The sequence below is a fragment of the Pelophylax lessonae genome (assembly GCF_965119305.1).
Source record: "Pelophylax lessonae genome assembly, chromosome: 9".
Taxonomy (NCBI): Eukaryota; Metazoa; Chordata; class Amphibia; order Anura; family Ranidae; genus Pelophylax; species Pelophylax lessonae.
The window spans coordinates 251,663,218-251,687,291 of record NC_138776.1 but is presented as its reverse complement, the minus strand read 5'-3'; the positions used below and the strand labels follow the sequence as shown (position 1 = coordinate 251,687,291).

The 24,074-nt window shown below is 43.2% G+C and overlaps 1 protein-coding gene across 1 annotated transcript in view; it reads right to left on the bottom strand.

The window, feature by feature from the left end:
• The window catches only part of LOC309564365 (uncharacterized protein), a 175,290-nt gene that overhangs the window by 56,175 nt on the left and 95,041 nt on the right, over positions 1-24,074 (bottom strand). The window contains exons 11-14 of the mRNA XM_082268992.1: positions 22,761-22,852; positions 22,419-22,527; positions 21,981-22,079; positions 19,360-20,341 (exon numbers count right to left, since the gene is read on the bottom strand). Of these exons, the coding sequence (XP_082125118.1) occupies positions 19,360-20,341; positions 21,981-22,079; positions 22,419-22,527; positions 22,761-22,852 (1,282 nt within the window). The remainder of the gene's footprint in view (positions 1-19,359; positions 20,342-21,980; positions 22,080-22,418; positions 22,528-22,760; positions 22,853-24,074) is intronic.

Below are 24,074 nucleotides of genomic sequence, written 5' to 3'. Positions count from 1 at the left end.
TTATGGTAATAAATCTATTTTTAATAGTAATATCATTGTTAAATAATAAAAAAGGTATAATAATACAAATAATACAAAGGATAATAACATATTTTGCTTTATGTTTATAAAAGTATTTTTAATAGTAGTATTATTGTTAAATAATAAAAAAAAAGGTATGCAAATTTCGTTTTATATTAATCGTAATAATATCTATACACAAAAACACCAGATAAGAGTTTATTGATTGGTTTGCACAAAAGTTATCGTGTCTACAAACTAGGAGAAAGATTTATGTCATTTTTTTTTTTTTACTGCTATAATAATAAAAAGAATACAAAGGATAAAAACATATTTTGCTTTATGGTAATACACGTATTTTTAATAGTAATATCCTTCTTAAATAATTAAAAAAAAAGGTATGCAATTTTTATTTTATTACTACTGTTATCACTATTTTTAAATATTAATTGTAATAATATCTGTACACAGAAACACCAGATAAGACTTTATTGATTGGTTTGCGCAAAAGTTATCACGTCTATAAACTAGGGGAAAGATTTATGTAATTTTTTTTTTTTTTTTTACTGGTAAAATAATACAAAGGATAATAACATTTTTTACTTTATGGTAATAAATCTATTTTTAATAGTAATATCCTTGTTAAATAATAAAAAAAGATATAATAATACAAATAATTCAAAGGATAATAACATATTTTGCTTTATGGTAATAAAAGTATTTTTAATAGCAATATCATTGTTAAATAATAAAAAAAAGGTATACAAAATTAATTTTGATTACTTCTGTTATCACTATTTTCAAATATTCATCAAAATAATATCTGTACACAAAAATACCAGATAAGAGTTTATTGATTGGTTTGCGCAAAAGTTATCACGTCTATAAAGTAGGGGAAGGATTTATGTCATTTTTTTTTTTTTTTTTTTTTTACTGCTATAATAATAAAAATAATACAAAGGATAAAAACATATTTTGCTTTATGGTAATACAAGTATTTTTAATAGTAATATCCCTGTTAAATAATAAAAAAAAGTATGACATTTTTATTTTATTACTACTGTTATCACTATTTTTAAATATTAATCGTAATAGTATCTATACACAAAAATACCAGATAAGAGTTTATTGATTGGTGTGTGCAAAAGTTATCACGTCTACAAAAGTAGGTGAAAGATTTATGTCATTTTTTTTTTTTTTTTTTTACTGCTATAATAATACAAATAATACAAAGGATAATAAAATTTTTTACTTTATGGTAATAAATCTATTTTTAATACTATTATCATTGTTAAATAATAAAAAAAGGTATAATAATACAAAAGATAATAACATATTTTGCTTTATGGTAATAAAAGTATTTTTAATAGTAATATCCTTGTTAAATACTAAAAAAAGGTATACAAATTTAATTTGATTACTACTGTTATCACTATTTTCAAATATTCATCAAAATAATATCTGTACACAAAAACACCAGATAAAAGTTTATTGATTGGTTTTAGCAAAAGTTATCGCGTCTACAAACTAGGAGAAAGATTTATGTCATTTTTATTTTTTTTACTGGTATAATAATACAAATAATACAAAGGATAATAACATATTTTGCTTTATGTCTATAAAAGTATTTTTAATAGTAGTATTATTGTTAAATAAAAAAAAAAAAAAGTATGCAAATTTCATTTTATTACTACTGTTATCACGATTTTCAAATATTAATCATAATAATATCTGTACACAAAAATACCAGATAGCAAGAATATTTTATTATAGATTATTACTTCTAAACAACAGTAATTATCATCATTATTATTATACAAAATATTCCCATGTATTAGGAACAATTCATTGTTAAGATTGTTACTGCAGTTTAATTTTTAATAAAAAAAATAACATATTTTACGAAAAAGCAAAGGACAATGTATTTTTAGAAGTAATATAAATATTAATGTTAAATAATAGAACTTTTAAGCTAATTTACCATAAATTAATACTTTTATTTTCACGATATGAATATATTATCACTGCTAACCTTAATATTAACTGTATTAATATTCATTATATTATATACATTACATTATATTATATACATTATATACATTCATTAAATTATTTATATTAATTAATTGTATTATTAATATTAATATTAATAATACTATAGTATTACCATATATTAAAAACATTTTGTTTTTTGGGTTCATACTAATATTAGTGCTTTTTAAAATATAGCGATTTTTAGCGGGACTGCGACTTTGCGGCAGACAGATCGGACCCCTAACTGACATTTTTGACACTTTTTGGGGGACCAGTGATATTACTACAGTAATCAGTGCTAAAAATATGCACTGTCACTGTACTTATGACAGTGACAGGGAAGGGGTTAACCCAGGGGCGATCAAAGGGTTAAGTGTGAGCCTAGGGGGGTATTTTCTAACTGTGAGGGTGATGGGCTTGTGAAATCAACACAGAGACCTGTGATCCTAAATAGGAGGATCACAGGCGCTCTGTGTTGATAGCAGAGAGAGCAAAGGTCTGCTGCGTTGTCAACAGCGATCGCGGGTGCCCGGCGGCAATCGTGGCCGCCGGCCCCGCACCTTGGCTTCCCCGCCATGGTCATGGAGCTTACAATCTAAAGCAGTGGTTTTCAACTCCTGCCCTCAGGACCCACTAACAGGCCAGGTTTGCAAGATAACTGAAACACATCACAGGTGATATCATTTACTGCTCAGTGATTGCAGTATTCTGTTCTGCATCTCCCTAAGGTAATACTTAAAATCTGGCCTGTTAGTGGGTCCTGAGGACCGCAGTTGAGAACCACTGTTCTATAGGGAGGAGGGAAGGGGTAATAGCTGCAGGGGGCGATCTGATGGAGGTGACTCAAGTACAGCTCTTAGGTGGAGGTGGGGTAGGCTTCCCTGAATAAATTTGTTTCCAAGGATTGCCTGAAGGTAAACGGGGTAGGAGCTGACCAGACATACAGAGGCAGGGAGTTCCAGAGGATGGGAGAGGCTCTGGAGAAGTCTTGGAGGTGAGCATGGGAGGAGGTAACAAAGGAGCTAGAGAGCTAGAGGTGTTGGCTCTGAAGAAGAGGCTAAGCCTCGAAACGTGTTAGCCATCACCTATCGAGGACATTGTACCTGTCAACGTGACACAGATTGTTCCAGATGTTCGGATTTGATGTGCCTTTTTTAAAACATTTGTTTGGGAGTATAACTATTTTTATTCAATAAAGCCTACTATTAAGGATAATGCGCCCCCTGTTTGTTTTTTGATGTTAGTACACGGCAGGCAGGAGCACGGGGAAACTAGGAAGTTGCTAAGGCAACGCGAGCTGCACTAATCATGTTCATATATAGAGAAGCAGTGTCAGAGAAATGGTCGTGGTGTGACTGGCAGCTCCGCCAGTACTTGTGATGGGCGCATCAGGCGCATTCCTGCACGCATGCGCACTGGCACAAGCTTGGCTAATGGGCGTACGTGATGGCGCATTCCTACACGCATGCGCACTGGCAGAAGATTGGCTAATGGGCGTACGTGATGGCGCATTCCTGCACGCATGCGCACTGGCAGAAGATTGGCTAATGGGCGTACGTGATGGCGCATTCCTGCACGCATGCGCACTGGCAGAAGCTTGGCTAATGGGCGTACGTGATGGCGCATTCCTACACGCATGTGCACTGGCAGAAGATTGGCTAATGGGCGTACGTGATGGCACATTCCTGCACGCATGTGCACTTGCAGAAGATTGGCTAATGGGCGTACGTGATGGCGCATTCCTGCACGCATGCGCACTGGCAGAAGATTGGCTAATGGGCGTACGTGATGGTGCATTCCTGCACGCATGCGCACTGGCAATAGATTGGCGATTGGGCGTACACGATGGCGCACGCATTACGCCATAGATACGTCCATTTGCTGGCCTATATAAGACCTCTGCTCAGCCCATCAAGTTGCTGGATTGTCTTCAGTTTTCTCTGTGTCCGGAGCATTCGCTTCTTTCCTTGAATTTCCAGTTGTGACCCGGCTTGTTCCTGACCCATCTGCTCTCCTCTCCTGGCTTGACCCTTGGCTTTGTCTGACCTACCCTGCTCCAGTTTTGGCTCTTCAATGTGTGACCCCGGCTTGGCCCACAGACTTGCTATCTGCCTGCCCACCAATTGTCAGGGAAATGGCTGTAGGAGAACTGACAACATTGCCAGTAATATCAATGGACGCCCCTGGCGCATCCCTGGCCACGTTGGCGTGAGAATGGCGAACGTGCATGCGCAAAGTCAAATTGGCGCAAACGCACGTACGCAATGCGCAACAGACGTAGCCTTCTGCTGGCCTATAAAATGTGGCCATAGGATCAGACTCATTGCTGGATTATCTCTCAGCTTCCCTGTATTCCTGTGCTTCCTGTGTTCTGCTTTGATCTCCTGTTGTGACCTCGGCTCGTTCCAGACTCCGTTTGATCTCCTCCTCTTGGTTTGACCCTTTGCTTCCTCCACTGACCTTGCTTCTGTTACCTACCATGTATGACCCCAGCTTGCTCCAAGACTTCGGCTATTCCTGCTGTCTCCTGTGCATGACCTCGGCTTCTTCCACAGTTCCCGCTGCTTGCTCCAGTCCCAGACCTCAGCCAGTTCCTGTCTCCTCTACTAGAGACTATTCCTCGGCACCAGGTAGCCCCGCCAACTCAGAGCCCTTGAAGACTTCTACTCTGCTGGGGTTCCAGTCTGTTCCAGTTCGCTCTTGGATTTCCCCAGGATCTACCTACCTGCCTGCAACTGGTAACCCGTGCCGCTTTGGGCGCCACACCCTCTGTACCACCTCCAGGGGTGTGCCACACTGAGCCACAAGGGGAGCCCTCTTAGCATCTCGGCCTCGGATCAGGTAACACCAATATATGTTCTTGGCTTTCTTAACGGACTTTGCTTCTGCCTTCTTCCTGCCCTCCTGTTGTGACCTTGGCTGAGTTCCTGTTGCCGCTACCTGCCTGAGCCCTTGGACTGATCCACCAAGTTTGACCGTCTGCTAGTCTCTTCACCTGTTGCCTGGTTGCTCCAATTGTCTTGTCCATCTGAAGACTTCCAGAGGACTTCTGCCCAGCATCCTTCTGGTGATGTGTGAAAGAAGAAAAGGGTCGCACACCACCACGGAATCCAATGAAGAAAAGTTCTTTATTTACATACGTGGTACAAGGTACAGCAGGGTAGGGCAGTAGACGCGTTTCACACGACTGCTACGTGCTTGTTCACTACTATTGATTCGAGGGGCTTTCCTTCCAATTATCAGGGATGGAGGCGTGCGGTTCTCTGGACCACCCCTTGTACAAGTGCAAACGTTTGTTACACTCAGGGGGCTAACCCTGTGGACCATTGGGGTCGGCTTACTACTAACCCTGTATCAGTACAAACGTGCTTGTCACTTTCAGGGGGCATGGCCCTATGTATTTGGGATCGGCTACTATAATTACTAATTTTTATTACTATTGCAACCTATACAATTTGTTACTATCATTATACTGATAGAGGTCTCGTTCAGGGCATATTGTTGCTTTTTCCCTTGGGACTTGCCAATTGATGTTTCTCCTTTTCCTGTCTGTTCCGGGAGCTGCGATGCGCTCCTGCCTCCCTCCCCTTCCTCCTTCATCCTTGTGATGTGGGGGTGGGGGCAGGTTTGGCAGGGCAGCTCCCGGGCCATTGCCCAGGGGCTGCATAGTGCTCTTGTCTCCCTCCCCTTCCTCCTTCATCCTTGTGATGCGGGGGTGTGGGCGGGTCTGGCCGCGGCGCATCGGCGCCACGCCCCTTCCGTGTTGGTTTTAGACGCCACTGGTTTGGCCGTCAGACTGGCATGCTGATATACCATCTACCTTCCTCCACGAGGCGCCGACTTCCGCTCAGCTACCTACTGGCGGTCGCCGATGTCTCCACTTTGGAATGGTTGCGTGACGCTGGGAGCCCTCCCGGCGGGTTTTTGGGTGCAACAACTCTTGATTTCTTCAATTGACTTTCATTCAAGGCACCTAGCTACAATCGGTAATACTCTGGATCCTTTTTTCTTTACTTCACCCTATTAACTTTCACATGTCTCCGTACTCTTTGGAACAGGGGTCTGTTTCCTCACGCTGTTTTCACTATCACCACAATTTACTCTATTTCATTTTTTTCTATTACCTCGGTTCACAACTTTCACCTTGGGTCATTTGTCATGCTCTTCACTCATCCTCACTATCATTTCACCTTATTTAATGCTTTATTTGCACATCTCTCTGATGTTTTCAGCATGTACACACTATGGGGATACTCCATGTTGGGTCTGTCACTAGGGTTTCGTTTTCTATCTTGGTACTCATCTATCTGGTATACTCAATATTTGATTATTATACTACTATTACAACTTAATATACAAACGATTGCTATTATTACTCTTATCATATCATATATATATTTAATCCAATCCTAGATACTATATCGGATGTTATTGAGACAATTACCATTCTTTCTACTATCAATATTCGATCACTGTACTTCTATGTTTGCCCCCTATGCTAGCCTGGTATGTCTCCCTCAGCTCCCGGGTCAGATGGTACACAGGGGTCCTTCCTTGGCGAGTCCCTTAAGGCAACAGCTTCAACTCATTGTAAGCAACCCTATATAATTAATACCCTTTTCAATGGGCATGTATACCACTATATGCATTACTTCATGATATTTTCTTTTTTATAGTTGATCATTTTGCACCAGCTCCTGAGGAAGTGTTGTTTAACACGAAATGCGTAGAGCAATTATGATGCAAATTTTGTGGACTATGTACTATCTTGTTACCAATTATTTCATGTTGTTTTTATACTCCATTTGAACATGTATTTATATATTTTTTATATGCTCTGGTCATTGGGACTATTGTATGTCATCTATTGTCTCCATGATGCTACTACCTGTGCATTCACAATAAATCAAGTTACATGTGTACTTACTCATGTTTTTGTTTTTGTTTGGATGGTATGCACATATATATACCTCATAACATATTTTTGTATAGTCTATGGCCAGCTAATCACACGCCTCATTCAAAGTCCCACCAAAAATCCCCCCTTGTCTCATACTATATTAGGGATGGAGATACAAAAGTATTTGTAACCTCAATTAAAGTCCCGACTCCCCTTGCTTTCCTTTTTCTTACTACTATTGGATTCCGTGGTGGTGTGCGACCATTTTCTTCTTTCATGCCTCTCCTTGTGGCGAGCCGAGGTTCGGCACCCACCTTGAATCGTAGACTTTGACTGGCCTGAGCGTTGTTATCTCTCTTCATTATCCTTCTGGTGACCACTGGTCTACTCCACGGACCCTGTTAGCAACCGGTGCTTCTGTGGGCGCTACACCTTCTGTTCCAACCTCAGGGGTGTACCGCACTGAGCTGCAAGGGGAGCCCTCTCTGCATCTCGGCCTCGGATCAGGTACATGATAAGCAGACTCGGAGGCAAACCAGGAAGTGATAGAAGGGAAATAAATCCACAATAGAGCTAGCGAGGCCCATAGTTGAACACAGAAGGCAGCAGCACATGTGGGTAGAACCACAGGTCCAGCAACGAGGCAAGAATTTCACAAGCAGGAAACGGCAGGCTAAACCATGACAGAAGCACCATCATCAGTTCATGGACAGTCCCATTTTGGCCTACTGAACCTTCATCAGTGCTTTTATCACAAGTCAATGGGGAGGTTAAGTCAACTTCAGCAGCTCATTAGAACAATGGAATAATTATGACTACAATTAGCGCAGAGTTTTCAGATTGATGTTTTTGTTTTTTTGGAGTAGTATAAATGAAAGCTATTACCCTTTTTAATTGACCTTGCTGACCAACTCATCACGATTAAAACCAAACCCCTGGCTAAAATGTTAATGGACTTTAGTGAATGGCATACCTTGCATCAATCTGTACCTTATATCACATACTGCAGCCATTGTTGAGTAGTCCTTATCTTGTCCTCTGCTTTTCGGAGCTCACTTTCACTCATTTCTAGTTCATAAGGCTGGTGAGCAGTTGGCCCTCTACTTTCCCGGGGCTACCTATCATGGTACTTCCTCCCAGTAGGTTTTATTACCTGAGGGTTAACATAATTGCGTTGCTGTTCACTGCATAGGAGGACCGGGTCTGTTTTGCCCATCCCTTGCTTGCTTAGGATAATTGACAGACCAGGAGACTCCCAGGCTGTTACACCCATCTATATATAAAGGTAAGTTGCGCTAAGCAATGAATAATATTTAACCAAAAATATTATATCAGAAAATGTAGGTGAAAGTGACAAAGTGAACAGTCATACACAAAAATATACCATACATAAAAATAAATGTGAAACACAAATGCTTCCAATAGTTTGAGTTCAGAAGTCCATTAAAATGAAAATAGACTATCAAAAGGTAATAAAAAGTCTGTGTGAAGTCCTTTAAATCGGCATAAAAATGCTAGGAAAAGGCCCCCATAGTGTAAAAACAAAAGCGTTCAATGTAAAAAAAAAGAAAGCAACTTACAAAAATCGAGAAAAGTAAAGCGTGGGATTTGAATGAGCCGCCGGCCGGTCGACTCCTCCGCCCGTCCTCAGACTCGTAGTGGTGACGTCAGCACGCCGCGACCGACGTACGTTTTGTCAGATGTGACGCCCATCTATGTCTGCATGCCATCTATACCCACCTTCATTGATAATGTCCCTATGTATGATGGGACTTATAGTGTGTAGGCCAAAAAGTAAATGAAGGTGACATGGTTCCTCAGTGATTTCTCTTCCCAGCGCCCAAGCATATCTACCCGTTTTAGACATAGATGATTGCATTCCACAAAAATGGGTAAGGAGTCACCCCCAGCTCAACATAAGCATATTCTTTGGTTGCCATTAAAATCATCCATCTGCACATCGATGAAACAAAAAAACAACTACAAAATCTTCACACGGCGGTACTGCACACCAATGGTGCTCCATACATACCTTCCCACTGTATTGGAACGCTGCTGGAGATGCCAGGGGGACTTTGCTACACATTTTTTGGTCTTACCCGAAACTGGAACACTTCTGGAAAGTGCGTAGAATCTCTCAAAAATGTACTGATTACAACCTTCTGGAGGACCCAGCCTTATTCCTCCTACATGTCTCTGGTATTCCTCAGAAAACATACAAAAAAATTGATTCTTCCTTGCCTCCTCAACGCCCCAAAATCGACCATCACACTGGGATGGAAAGACCCAAATCCCCCCTTTTTCATTATGGCTCACCAAAGTCAAGGAACTGACAATGGAAGACCTGGTATTATCTGCTCAAAATAAACATGAAGCTACTCCAAAACTTTGATGGTCTCCGGAGTGTGTGGGCCAACAGATCAGTGCAAAGCCGGAGTGGATCAAAGGCTGGGGAAAGGGATCAATTAAGGATCAGATGCCGAAGCTCTGTGTCCAGGCCATGCCCCCCCAAAACTTGGATCCATTGGATCACATTCTCAGATGAGGGTAAAGCACCCAGTGAAGTAGCTCACCCTGCCTCCCCTCTCTCAGTGAATTTCGCCCTCCCCTAACAATTCCCGAACACATCTCCTACCTCCGCTCTCTTTTTCCTCCAACAACCTCCCTCTCTACCTCTGTCCTACACCCTCCCTCCAACATACCTTACAAAGAAAACTCATCATATCTTCCGCAGTCATACTTTTCAGTAAATTTCTGTTTCCTTATAAGCGTGCTATTAGACATATACTTGGTGGCCTTGTTGATATTTGACATCCCTGCCTGGCCACTTGTGCACTTTGTGGTTTACGCACTTGTTGTATTTCCCTTCTGAGCACATCATGACACTGTACTGCATTCTATATGTAGACCTCCTTTGTATTTTGTTACTTTATGAACAGGGGCTGACTGGCAACTTTCGGGCCAGGGGGCAAGTACCAACCAGAGGCCCATGGTGCAGCAACTCGGACCCCTTTCTACTCTCCCTCTTCCAGGCCTCCTCCTGACCCCCATTCCAGGCTGAAACTCTTCTCCAAGTACAGGGGCTGACTGGCAACTTTCGGGCCAGGGGGCAAGTACCAACCAGAGGCCCATGGCGCAGCAACTCGGACCCCTTCCCACTCTCCCTCTTCCAGGCCTCCTCCTGACCCCCATTCCAGGCTGAAGCTCTGCTCCAAGCACTCTCTACTCAGGGGCTGAATCCGGGTTCTCAACCTGACCAGCAGGGGACAGTCGGGGGATCTGGGACAGCTCGGTTGGGGCTGCCTGGGGGAGAAGGGTCTCCCATGGGGCATGGAAATGGCCTCTGCTCATACACAGTTTACCATCCATGCTGGGGGGGAGGCCTACGCTCTGTCCTTGTCTTCATCCCACACTCAGTAGGTCAGCAGCGGGGACATTTTACTTTACCAGGAATCTTTTAGGAATGTCTGTGGCAGAAGTGGTGCAGCCTTTTTAGGGGGCATCAGAGAGGCCCCGGGGGCAATTGCCCCCCTGCCCCCTGGCCCAGTCCTCCAGTTTATGAATACTGGATACTTTAGCCACTTGCCGACCCGCCACAGTACATATACTGCAGCAGGGTGGCTCATACAGACACCGTAACGTATCTGTACGTTGCAGCACACTTCCGGGTTCTGGGCGTGCGCTCCCCCACCCGCCGGCTCTGTTGTGTGTGCACGTCCCGGCCAATGATTCATGACCCGGATTTGCTGATCGTCTCTGTGTCCAATCACAGCGCAGAGCCCTGTGTTGACAATCAAACGGCTCTGTACAGACTGAACAATCTCTCTGTTTTTCATCCCTGCAAAGCAAGGATAACAAACAAAGAGATATTTAGCAGCACACATTGTACATAATTAGGCACACATTTAACCCCTTGATCACCTGAGATGTTAACCCCTTCCAAGCCAGTGTCATTAGTACAGTGACAGTGTCAATTAGTCAGTTCCCACTAAGTGTCAGATTTCCCGCAACACTAATAAAAACAAAATGGATCCAAATCAATTTGGATCGTTTGTTATCCTAAACTCTTGCATTAAAGCAGAGTTCCAGCCATTTACTCACCTGTCCAACGGTCCAGCGATGCGGCCGCCGGAAGCCTCGATCCTCTCCCTCGGCGCCGGCATCACTGCTGTGGGCACCCGGCTGTTACAGTTTGCGGCTTCACAGCCGGGTACCCACTGCGCATGCGCGAGTCGCGCTGCGCGCCGTGATTGGCCGGCAATCTTCTGGGACCTCTGACGTGTCCCAGAAGATTGCAGGGAGGGAGGGGGAGAGGAGAACTTCCGCTCAGGGCGCCGCGGCGCTCCGAGCGGAAGTGGGAGCGGGTACCTGTCAAAACTAGGTACCCGCTCCCCCCCCCCCAAAAAATGACATGCCAAATGTGGCATGTCGGGGGGTCAGGACTCCCTAAAGCGGAAGTTCCACTTTTGGGTAGAACTCCGCTTTAAGTCATCCGAATGAATTTGTTGTTTTGTTATATGTTTTTTTTGCATTCTTTGAAATTCGTTACTATTGTGATTCTGAGATTCAGATACATCTGAATCTCCAAATAACAAAAATTTTGACTTGTAAATAAAGGAATTGCACATGTCTAGTGTATATGTTAAAATGTATTACCAACATATCAGAAGGTTTATACTGAACCTGCCTAAATGACATACTAGTGCAAACACAAGGCTGAATCCGGCCCGCAAAGCCGTTTCATGTGACCCTCGCACCTCTCCTGCAGCTGTGGCACCCCCATCATCTGCGCCCACCCCACACCTTTGCCTTAGCAGATGGCAGCAGAAAGGGGGAGAGAACTTCTCTGCCAGATCCTGTGCTTCTCTGTGCAGTCACGGAGAGATGCTTCTCTGCCCCCCCCCACCCCCGTTCCCATCTCAGCAGTTGGCAACTGAGAGAAGGTCAGAAGAACTCCTCCTACAGATCCCATGTCCCTCTCTACGCAGTGGCAGCAGCCCCCCCCCCCTCTGCCTTCCCTGGACTCAGGATTCAACAGACTCTGACAGTTGACTCCAGCCATTCTCTAGTCCTCCTCCAGACCCTACACTTTCTGATTCCCAGCTCTGCTCCCAGCTGCTTCCTGGAAGTAGCACAAAGTTAGGGGCATGCACTATGATATAAGGGAGGATGGGGGACTCTCAACTTCTGATGGTGGGGGGAGGGGCTCTTGACATCTGAAGTATGAGGGGGTGTAGTGCTCTGGACATCTAGTCCTACAGATACAACTTGCCATTTGAGGGCAACCAAAATGCCGATACAGCTTACGATGAAATTGAGTTGTCACCCCTGTACTAGTGGTTTTCATATAGTCTTCAGTTTTAACCCCCTTCTTTATGGAGAGATGATGAAGAGAAGTATTACATATTGGGAGCCTATATTCAGCTTTGTCACAAAACAATCACACTGACCAGGCTACATCAGCACAATATCTGTATATAGACTTTTTTTATTTACAAAATCTCTTCTCCTTTTCACATTATCACATTTTTCGACAGCAACGTAACTGATCCAAGCAGCACCAGTAGTGGTAATAGAGCTGAGGATGATTTACCTACCACCTACAGCAGATCTGGTCTTGTGACCAATTATAGATGGTTTATTGTTCCCATTTGTAGAACGTTAGCCAATACCAATATGGATAAACGGCTGTACCTGGAAGACATGACATAATATGTGGCCTCTTCGGACCTTTCAAATCCACACGGTAGCCAGTTCTTGGCTGACATTGAAGGAATACATTTTCCATAAACTTTTGATATTTTTTGAGGACTCGCCACAGTTTTTTGTGCCTCCATCCCCTCACATGATGGTGTCACTCTCTTATAGCTGGAATTTCAATATTATTTAATTAGTCCCTAGCAAGAAAGTAAAATAATACAATCAAACCTGTGCTCCCCAAGATGTAACAGCAGCATCAAAGGGAGAACAACACAGGTACTGGGGAGGCTGCACACCCCAAATATACTGGAAGAAGGAAGTACACGAGTACAAGCCCCCAGGTTTTTTTTTAGCAGCAATAACTGCTACGGATAGAATGTATGAGACTAATATTATCTAAAAAATTCTTCTTTATTGTCAATAGAAAGGTAAAAAAACATATATGATAAAACATCCCGGAGGGGAAAGAAAGGTATATTATTGTAACGCTCCTGCGTTTTCTGTATAATGTGGATTTGCAGCTGCAGAAATATTCCACTTCAGTAGTCATGTAGAGAAACGCTGAGATACCAATCCCAACTCCCAAGACTCATCATATGTGGATAGTCTCAATTCAGCATACAAATATACACACTCAATAAAATGTTCCTGGAGTGATCTATGTATATAGTAGTATAGAGGTGATAGGCTGAAGAGACAGGTTGAGTAGAGACGATAGGTGACAGACACTTGAGAGGAATGTTCTTGAAAGTAAGATAGTAGCAGATGGGATGCAGATAGGTTAAGCAATCATGTATGGTAGCAGATGATAGAGTAGCAGGTGAACATACAGGATAGACCAACCCAGTGCAAGAGCAGATGGTATTAGGCTCAAGAGCTAGCAATCTTAGTTAATGCAGATGTAGTAATAGTCCTTAGTATGCAGAGCTAGATAGTGTAAGCTTTAGTATGAAGGTTATAGAGGTCTCCCCTGTGGGGTACTTATCACTAGTAGCAATGTTGTAGAGGAGAGGTTCGGCAAGAGCGGATGATCCGGTAACGGGATACAGGGATCAGCAGCGTGGTTCCGATAGCGAGGTATGCTTGCAAGCATGAGAGCTTCAAGGCAGATTATGCGGCGACACAAGACAAGGTAAGCATCAAGGCACATCTAGGCACACAGCAGGTTGAACGAACACATGTGAGTGAAAGCTGGTGATTTAAATAGCTGTTCAGTCCGGCGCCTCATGATGATGTCAGCACTCTTAAAGGGAAACACACCTATATGTGCTTCATCTATCTAGGTAGATGGAACGCACCCGGAAATGATGTGATAGGAGGCACTGAGAGTGCCAGAACCTTACAATTATGAGCTCTGGTTACAGGAAAATGACATATGTTACAAAGGTAACAATCGCACAAATTATCATCACATTGAGATGCAGGAAAACAGACGCGTTTTGACCTTTATGGTAAGGTCTTCCTCAGGGGGTCTGTGATGTCAGATTGGCGATGTCAAACAGAGACCAGAAATCATGTTTGTGGCTGAGAAGTCCTCTTGAAACATGGAGATATAGGTTCCCCCGCCAAGGGCAGAAGGGAAAATGCACGGGACTGCAAAGAGTCACATCTAGAGCCCACCAGGGTGGGTCATGGACACCTGCCCATCCTGCAGCAGCACACAAGCCTATTTTTCTTATTCAGAAGTCTCCATATGAAGGGATCAGGATGCTCTAGATGTGACTCTTTGCAGTCCCGTGCATTTTTCCTGCTGCCCTTGGCCGGGGGAACCTATATCTCCATGTTTCAAGAGGACTTCTTAGCCACAAACATGATTTCTGGTCTCTGTTTGACATCGCCAATCTGACATCACAGACCCCCTGAGGAAGACCTTACCATATAGGTCGAAACGCGTCTGTGTTCCTGCATCTCAATGTGATGATAATTTGTGCCATTGTTACCTTTGTAACATATGTCATTTTCCTGTAACCAGAGCTCATAATATACCTTTCTTTCCCCTCCGGGGATGTTTTATCATATATGTTTTTTTACCTTTTCTATTGACAATAAAGAAGAATTTTTTAGATAATATTACAGTCTCATACATTCTATCCTTAGAAGTTATTGCTGCTAAAAAAAACCCTGGGGGCTTGTACTTGTTTACTTCCTTCTTGATGTAACAGCAGCTAGCATAAACACTGGTAAGGAATACAATATAGACACACACATGCAGTGCTGAAAAACCATAAAACAATAAAAGTCCAAAAAAGTATAAAATGATCCAGTGATGATTTAACAAGATCTTCCACCTGGGTGTTAAGGTCATGCAGTAGTGAGCCCGATTTTCCACCTCCACCACACACTGACTCTTACCCTAATGTGTAGACCATCGTTCCCACAATGGTCAAACTACGCAGTGGGTGATTTAAAGAATCACTCAGCCTTATACTTCCGGACTGATCTCGTATTGAAATCTCTCCCGTAGATCCACAACATACCTCATGCATGAAGAGAGGATCAGGGAGAGAGAGTGTAACTTTACTTACTTCAAATAAATCATTGGAAACTTACTACACTATGACTCTCTCTCCTTCATGCATGAGATACGTTGTGGGTCTACGGGAGAGATTTCAATACGAGATCGGTCCGGATGTATAAGGCTGAGTGATCCTATAAATCACCCACTGTTAGGGTGCTGGTGGTAACCTGGCGACAGAGATAGGCCCCGATGTCCGCTAGAGGGCGGAGCTTGGACGGAACCCCCAAGGTAAGTGACACAGGCTAGCCTGAGGTGCGGAGTCTAAGTATCCACCGGTTTTCGCCAGAGCCTCTAGTGGTGAGGATGGAGTTCGCTGCGTGTGGATACCAGGTCGCGGTCCTCAGGGTCGCCCCACCAGGGGTGAACCGATCAAGGTCCGAAGGCGGGTAAACAGACAAGGGAGATCCGAGAGAATGGTCAAACAAGCCGGGGTCAGGACAGGCAGCAGACGAGCGGAGTCAGGAATAAGCCAAAAGGTCAACAGGAAATCAGCAGCAAACAGGTCACAGGTTCAGGAACAACGGCAGGAGCTGAAGACAAGACAGCACTGAACCTGTGTGCTGATCCAGCTTAAATAGAGCTCTTTCTAGATGAGAGGGGTGGAGCTGGAATAGCCTGTGAGACTTAACTCATCCATGGCCAGAGCCTTCCTGACAGGTTCCTAACACCCACTGCGCAGTTTGACCATTGTGGGAACAATGGTCTACACATTAGGATAAGAGTCAGCGTGTGGTGGAGGTGGGAAATCGGGCTCACTACCTGAGGAAGCGTGCGTCACGCACGAGAAACGCGTTGACGTCACACGCCAACGCCCCGCCCATCATCCATCGTCACACTGCGGCTTTGATCTGTGGCCCCAGCCTGTCATTTCAGCTGATATTGTAAATGTCAAATCCGAGGACACTCGAGGACATACTTCCGGGTTACGGAGGTAACTGCGGTGCAGCTATACAGCGGGAGCAGACATGTATCCCGGGGCATCTCGGAAGCAGGCAATGCAATGTATTTAGTTGAGCACCACCTGAACTGTAACCTGAGCTACACTGGGACATCTGCATGTGGAGTCAGTCGGACTCGTGGCGACCTTGAGGAGGAGAACTGGTAAGGCGGTTCCTTTACTTTCTAGCTTGGGACTTTTCCTACCAGTAGAATAACTGTCAACAATATGGACAGTCCTCATATATGAGCCAATCTGTGAGCCCGGACTCTGTCCCCTCAGGTACCTTCATAAACATCTAGCCTACTGACAGTCTATCTCCCAGCCACCCATTCTTTAAACCCTTTGGGACTACTCTCTGGAAATAAAGTGACATCCCAATTCATCAGCCGAATGTCTATTATATAGGCTGTTATCCATATGAGACTGAGTTTTACAGGGTGCGGACTGACGATCTCCATTTTTGTTTCCTATATGGTGGCTTTCATGATTTTTTGATTTATGCCAATGAAATGGAGCTATTACCTCATGTTTCATGAAACATCTTTCATTCCATTATCTCTACCACAAATCCAGCATATCTTTTAGGAACTTATGAACTGTGGCCACTTGCAGTCTTGCCTTTGAGTCTATAGTTTACATAATGGATTTTATACAGGAATTTGATTCCATACATGACACAGTTTAGGCATGCACTGCATTCATTTCTGGAATAGGTAGTAGTGACCGGGAGTCATATAGTGATGGGACACTCCCTATATCCAGCAATTTGTGCCTATTGTGGGTGATTGGAGGGGGTGGGACAGTGGCGTGTGTATTGCCATAATTTTCTTGATACCCACACGGGTCTTCAAGGTCTATATTCTACATTTTTTATACCTAGTATTTTTTCTTGATCTTATATGTATTGTACTGTTTTTGAATACCAACACCAATAAAATTGTTTATTTTGCACTGTAACCTTGCGTGAGCCCCCATTAATGCAGCCTTTCTGAGATGGTATCTTACCACCTCATCTTTTTCTTTTTGCTACATATTCTTCCTGGTTGCTTAGGGTTCCCGGCCACACAGGCAGTTAGGTACTGATTTATAATTTTTCCTAAGTAAACATTGCCCTTAGGAGTATTTTTTCTCTACCAATTTTATTATTATTTTTTGATTCACTACCCCATGACCTTACACCCGGGTGAAAGATCTTGTTAAATCGTCACTGGATCATTTTATATTTTTTTGGACTATTATTCTTTTATGATTTGCCTCTGGTTTTTCAGCACTGCATGTGTGTGTCTAGCAAAAACGTATAACTATTGTGGTAGAGCGTTGCCCTGCCAGGGTCTAGAAAGCGATCGTGACCCAGAATTCTCAACCGGGCAGGTTGAGGGGCTCCAGAGAGTTTGTAACATGAAGAAGAAACTAGCTTTTCAGTTCCCTCTGTTTTAAAAAGTTCAGTTTGGGACCTGGAGCCTGGAGATTTCGAAGTGATCCGGGTGGGGTGAAATGTCCACTCCTGGGTCCAGATATTGAAAACAGCCAGCATAATAATTGGGCAGGTGTGTGCTGGGCTTTTAGTAGTAACCTGACCATGGTTCTGAGCTCCACCCTGGCAGACAGGAGGTCTGGCCCAGGAGTCAGGAGGGCTCCCTGTGGGAGTCAGTGCGGCACGAGGCTGCTATCGGTGTGCACCCTGTTGGGTTCGCGAAGTCTGTGGGGGACAGACAAAGGCCTGGAGTTTGAGGCCGCAGCAGCGCTGGAAGTACAAGCCAGGAGGGCTGAATGATCGTTTATTTTGCTGAGGATTGAAATGCTGAAAAACCCCTGGGAGGGAAACCCTACTATTTTTTCTCCTTGATGAACTTTCCTTTAATAAACATGGGTGAGGAAAGCCCTTAAAAGAAAGAAAAAGCAAGTGGCGGTGTCCTTCAAACGCTCTATACTTGATGCGAGTCTCACACTATGTTAAGGTTTGTAATAGACTTGGTTGTTGGAAAGAAAAGAAAATTCTGGTGCAGACATCTCATTACTGGAAGCCCTGAGATATAGGACGTGGACACTATTGTCTTGTCTTACAGGTCCTCCTTGACATGGAACTATTGGTTACATAGGAACGTGAAGCACCACGAAAGAGCCTTCAACACCTCGGTTCTAGCGAAGGTTATTTGCAAATTTTTCCAAGAAGGCAATGTTTGAAGCCTATAGCTGATACTTGTATAGTATTCCAGTTTTGTCACTTTTATGGAGCCTCACAACCTCAGTAGAACTAACAGACCACTGCCAAAGTGGGGGACGTGTAGATGATGGAGAAATTCATTTTTTCATTGTGGCTGACTAATGTATAAGAAAGCCTCCAAAACCTGGTTAAGGGGCCATACAAGGACATATAAGGATGGTTACCTTAGCTTACCCAATGTTATAGGAATGTCAATATAAACTGACAAAGACCACAAGGTCCATTTAGGGATGTGTACTATCTTCCTTAAAAGGTGATATCACTTTGAAAACAGTTCCCATTGGTGGTGATCGATTGGGATGTAGGTACTATCTATATTCTGATACAATTGCAGCACATATTAGTTGAGTTAGTTCCCATTGGTGGTTACTTACCCACTAGTCCTGTATATACCACAGCCAAAATTTTAATAAACTTGTCCTCTAACAGAACTGAGATAAGTGTGTCGGTCCTGATCATCTGCCAAGCTGTTGGAAAATGGGCAGGGACCCTTGGAAGAGTATCTATATTCTAACTGCAGCTAAGTCTCTTTATATATTATTTTGATGTTATTACATTTGTACTTCTGTTACTCAATTACATGTTATATCTTCGCAATTCTTTGTGTGATCTTTCTTTGCCCATCTCGATAAACTCGAAAAACCTAAACTATCACGTAACGTTGATAAAACAGTAGACCACATCCAGTCTTGCAGAACCAGTCAAACTGATTTCAGAGCCAAAGAGGAAATTTTTAGGGAACTACATGGGCTTAACTTGGAAACAGCACTAAAAGTCTTTTAATAAAGGCGTTAGATTAAATTTTTCAGGCATGCTGGCTAGTAGGCCTTGAATCAGCTGAAACTGTCCCATTTACGGGTGGGTGTAAAGGTTTAGCTAAGGCTGGTAGTTCAGGGGTTCACTAAGTGAGGGCCCTCAAACGCAAACCTTTCCCAGAAACCATTACTATTTCTCTGTAAGGGAAATGAATTTCTTCCTGTCTGTGGACACACTGATGATCCAGAAAAGAAAAATGGCAAGTTAAATGTTCTTCTCTTTTAGGCTATATAGTAAAAGTATCTTTACGTTCATGAATCCGTTCATGTGCAACAAGTTGCCCTCTTTGAGCAAAGCATTTCCCACATTCAGTACAGGCATAGGGCTTCTCTCCTGAGTGGATTCTACGATGCTCCACCAGAGTTGACCTTTGTGTAAAACACTTTCCACATTCAAGGCAAGAGAATGGTCGCTCGCCAGTGTGAATGAGATGATGTCTATCCAGGTCCGACTTCTGCACAAAGCATTTCCCACACTCTGGACATGAATAAGGTTTCTCCCCTCTGTGCCTTCTCTGATGGTGAACGAGAGTTGCCTTCACCGAAAAGCCTTTTCCACATTCCGTACAGGAATAAGGCTTTTCACCTGTGTGAGTTCTGCGATGTTTGAGGAGATCTGAGTTGTGTCTGAAACACTTCCCACACTCTGAACATGAATACCGCTTCTCCTCGCTGTGAGACCTCTGATGTTGGAAAAGGCAAGCCTTTGTCATGAAACATTTCCCACACTCGGGACAGGAATAGGGCTTCTCTGCCGTGTGAGTTCTCTGGTGTTGGACGAGGCAAAATTTCTTAGCAAAGCATTTCCCGCACTCGGGGCAAGCAAACGGCCTCTCACCTCTGTGGGCCCTTTCATGTACGGCAAGGTCCGGTTTGTACGCAAAACATTTCCCACATTCGGAACACGAATAAGGCTTCTCACCTGTGTGAGACCTCTGATGCTTGACCAGGCTCGACTTCCAAGTAAAAAATTTACCACACTCTGGACATGGGACCTTTTTGGGAAACCTGCCAGATGTATAATGAGCTGTGATCTCTGCAGGATTGGGGAAAGTTCCTTCATGGGTACAGGGATTAGAAGATGAATTGGCATGATAAGGTATTGAATGGAGATTTGGGGTTGTGGGGTTTTCTCCTGGGGAATCTGGTGAGCTGTCATCTATTTGATCGTCTGGAGAGGAAATGGCATTGTACGTTCTGTATCGTCCATCTGTAAGGAATGCAAAATAAGGGCAATGTCAAAAGAGAAGCCTAGGCCTAACAAAACAGGAGAACATAGACCCTAACAAGACAGATTTGCATATTCATGCAAGAGAGAGAGAAGCAGCAGTCCCACACAATAACAAAAAGGTGGATTATTTTATAAAGCATCATGAAATCTCTTCCTTGGTAAGTTTATCCAGGGACTCTGTTGTAACCTATGGTAACTAGACAAGAGTTATCCCTAACTTATGGCTAATGTCCTCCTGAAAATACTAACCAGTATGTGACCAAGCAATGGGTATAAGAAAATAGCAACAAACCATGACAAAGAAAATATTCTATATTGTGGAAACAAAAAAAATAAAAATAAAGCTGTGTCCTTCCATAGAAAATGTTATTATCAATACAAAATAATCTGACATCGATGCCTTAGGTCAGGCTATACTGTTCCTCTTTCTCTCTTGACTGGTAACACACAATGACATGATGTGAGGAGGAGAGCCGAAGTCTAATAGAGGCTGATGGCTAATGACTCCCCCACTGGGCACATACTATCTCTTCATTACTGTCTACTGATAGAGGAGGGGGGGAGAAGAAGAGATTGTTGTAGTGACGGAGAAATTGGGACTCTTTTCTGGATTTAGTGTTTATTACTATATAGCTATGGGTATTTTGGTGATTTTTATAGCATTTATATATATATATATATATACATATATATATATATATATATATATATATATATATATATATGTGTGTGAATTGTTAGATTTTAGTTACATGTGAGTTTTTTTTAGAAGCTAGGCCTCCCCTATTGATATGCAAATTAACTTGTTGGGCTGGTTCGTGAAGCTAAGCACAGGAAATTATACTATATGAAATAATGTAGGCAGAAAATGAGGGGAGGGGAAAGGACTTGAACAACCATGTGCTAAGGAACAAAGGAACCGTTGTTGGACAGACTTCAGAGAAGAAACAGTCTGGAGGATCCTGGGAGAAGACTTCATCACAAGGAAGGACCAAGTTAAGCAAATGTTTGGTATACTTACTGAATACATTGTTCATGCTTATTTGTTAGGAAGGATAGATAGCTTGTACATTGTAGGCATATATTGTAATATCTGCATATATGTGAATTGTTAGATTTTAGTTACATGCGTTGTTTTTTGGAAGCTAGGCTTCCCCAATTGATAAGTAAATGAACATAGTGGACTGGTTCGTGAAGCTCAGAACAGAAAATCATGCTACAGGAAGTGATTAAAGGTAGGAAATGAGGGGAGGGGAAAGGACTTCAGCAACTATGTGCTAAGGAACAAAGGAACAGTTGTTGGCCGAACTTCAAAGAAGAAACAGTTTGGAGGATCCTGGGAGAAGACTCCATTACAAGGAAGAACCAAGCTAATAGGATGCTTGGTATACTTTTTGCATACATTGTACATGCTTATTTGTTAGGAAGAATTGATAGCTTGACCAATGTAGGCATATTTTGTAATGTCTGTCAGTCTTGTACTGTATCCCTAAAATTGTGATAGTTTGTATGTGCAGCATTTTCATTTAGTAAAAGCACATTAGTGCACTACAGAGGTTTTAATTTTATGGTTTACCGCACGGACCTTAAAAAGACGCAAAGCAAAACAATTACTCACCTGTGCTGATCTCTACACCAATGTCATCATCTTCAATCTTCACACATCTTACTTCATCCTCTTCAACTTTGAAATTTTTCTCCAATGTGTCTTCAGGCACTGTGAAAAAAAAAAAAATGTAAGTATAACATGCGCTGACCTATGAAGGCAGAAAGGAAAAGACCTTTCATGGCACTCAAGCAAGCTGCACTACAGGGGGATCCCAAACACCCCCATCCCAAAATGATATAATGTACAAATGAACAGTATAGCCAATGTATTGACTTAAAGTGAGGTGGGGAGCGGGAGTCTAATAGAGGTTGATGACTTCCCCACTGGGCACATACTGTCTCCTTATTCCTGTCTACTGACAGAGGAGGGGGGAGAAGAAGAGATTGTTGTAGTGACTGAACGAGGAGGATCTGGGACTCTTCTCTGGATTTACTGTTTATTACTCACCTGTGCTGATCTCTGGAGGACCTTCCTCATCCATACATGACTCATCACCCTTCACATCCTTCTCTTCGTAGCTCCCTGGTTCCGCTTTAACTTTTTTAAAACTGTTAACCTGAATAACACAAAACAACAAAAAAAGTAAACTATACAAACTATGACTAACAGAATGTTTTTAGTGGTTAGAACCACTAGCGGAAAGTTTTGCCCACAGGGCAAAGGTGAACACAGTCGAGCACACATTCTTTTGAACCAACGTCACAAATCTGAACGTTTGTTGGGAGAACCACCAGGGACAAAAGAAGTCAATATACAACTACCTCATATACTAAACTGTCCTCCACCTACCTGAGGGTCCAGTTGCATCTTGTGTTTTTCCTGTGTAGAATCCCAGGATAATGGAGGAGATCTCTCTGGGGTATTCCTGTTACAGGGTTCGTCTGTAGGAAACATACAGAATCAGATGAGCAAGGTAAAACAACAACATGTCCATAATCCCTTCAACAAACCACTCAAGGTGCTCCACATCTCAACCATCTTCGAAAAGCTAATTTTTCTGGATGTATTTTTGGTTGTGTTGTTTGATATAAGACATATTCTGTATTCTTTCAGGCTGAACTATGGGATAACCAAATATTGTCTAAACACATTTGGCATGTGTATTCTTATAGAATCTTGGGGTGCTTTGTGTATTCCAGATTGGAACAGTCTTCCAGTATGTTGGTATGTCTTCCAGATTGGAGCAGTAATCCAGTGAGAAACTTTGGCTCTGTGGAGATAAAGACCAGTCACTGCTGCTCTCTCCCCTTGTGCAGGGTAACTGGTCTGGTCTCCACCCCATCCTGTAGTTTTCTGCAGACAGCCTGTAGTGGGTGGAGCCTGCTGGGCCCCTCCCAAAGCTCTGCTCTCTGCACAGGCTATGTCCAGTACTGTGATGATGTCACTGCTACTTTTACAAGGTAGCATCGAGAGTTTTAAAGGCATTTGGTGTACACAAAGTGGATTTAAATAATATAGGGTTCGTTGACACTTGCTTCAAAATGTGGCATTGGACACTCTTTTTTAAAGCGATTTGAATGCCAATCAAAACTCCTGTCACTAAATATAATGGTTACCTTACAGTCCTGTTCACACATTGTGTTTGCTTTGCTGAAAATATTATTTTTTGCTGCTTCAAAGTGTCTCCAAAGCCTCCATAGAAGTCTCACAATGCTCACTTACACCATCTGCAGCTTTTGAGAGGCTTTTGTTCAGCTTTAGTTTCACTTTGTTTTGGAGGTATTGCAGGGATGAGAAATCCCAGGATCAGTGGCGGCTGGTGCTCCATGGGCCGGGGGGGAGGCGGACGGACCACACCATACCCCCCCTCCAGATCACACCAGCCCACACACCATCCCCCCCCCCCCCCCGTCGCCGGCTCACTCACCCTGGACAAGTGGAGGACGGGCAGGCAGCAGCATCGGCGGCTTCCCCCTCAATCTTCTGCGTCTCCTGTCTCCTCCCTCCTCCTTGGCCAATGGCATGGCTTCTATTTTCGAACAATCGGGAAACAGGTCTCAGGACCCGCTTTCTCATTGGCCAGGAGGAGGATCCGTGTGACAATATTCATTCGCTATTGTCACACAACTAGGTGGGCTCAGGGCGCAGTGCTCTGCGCCCTGA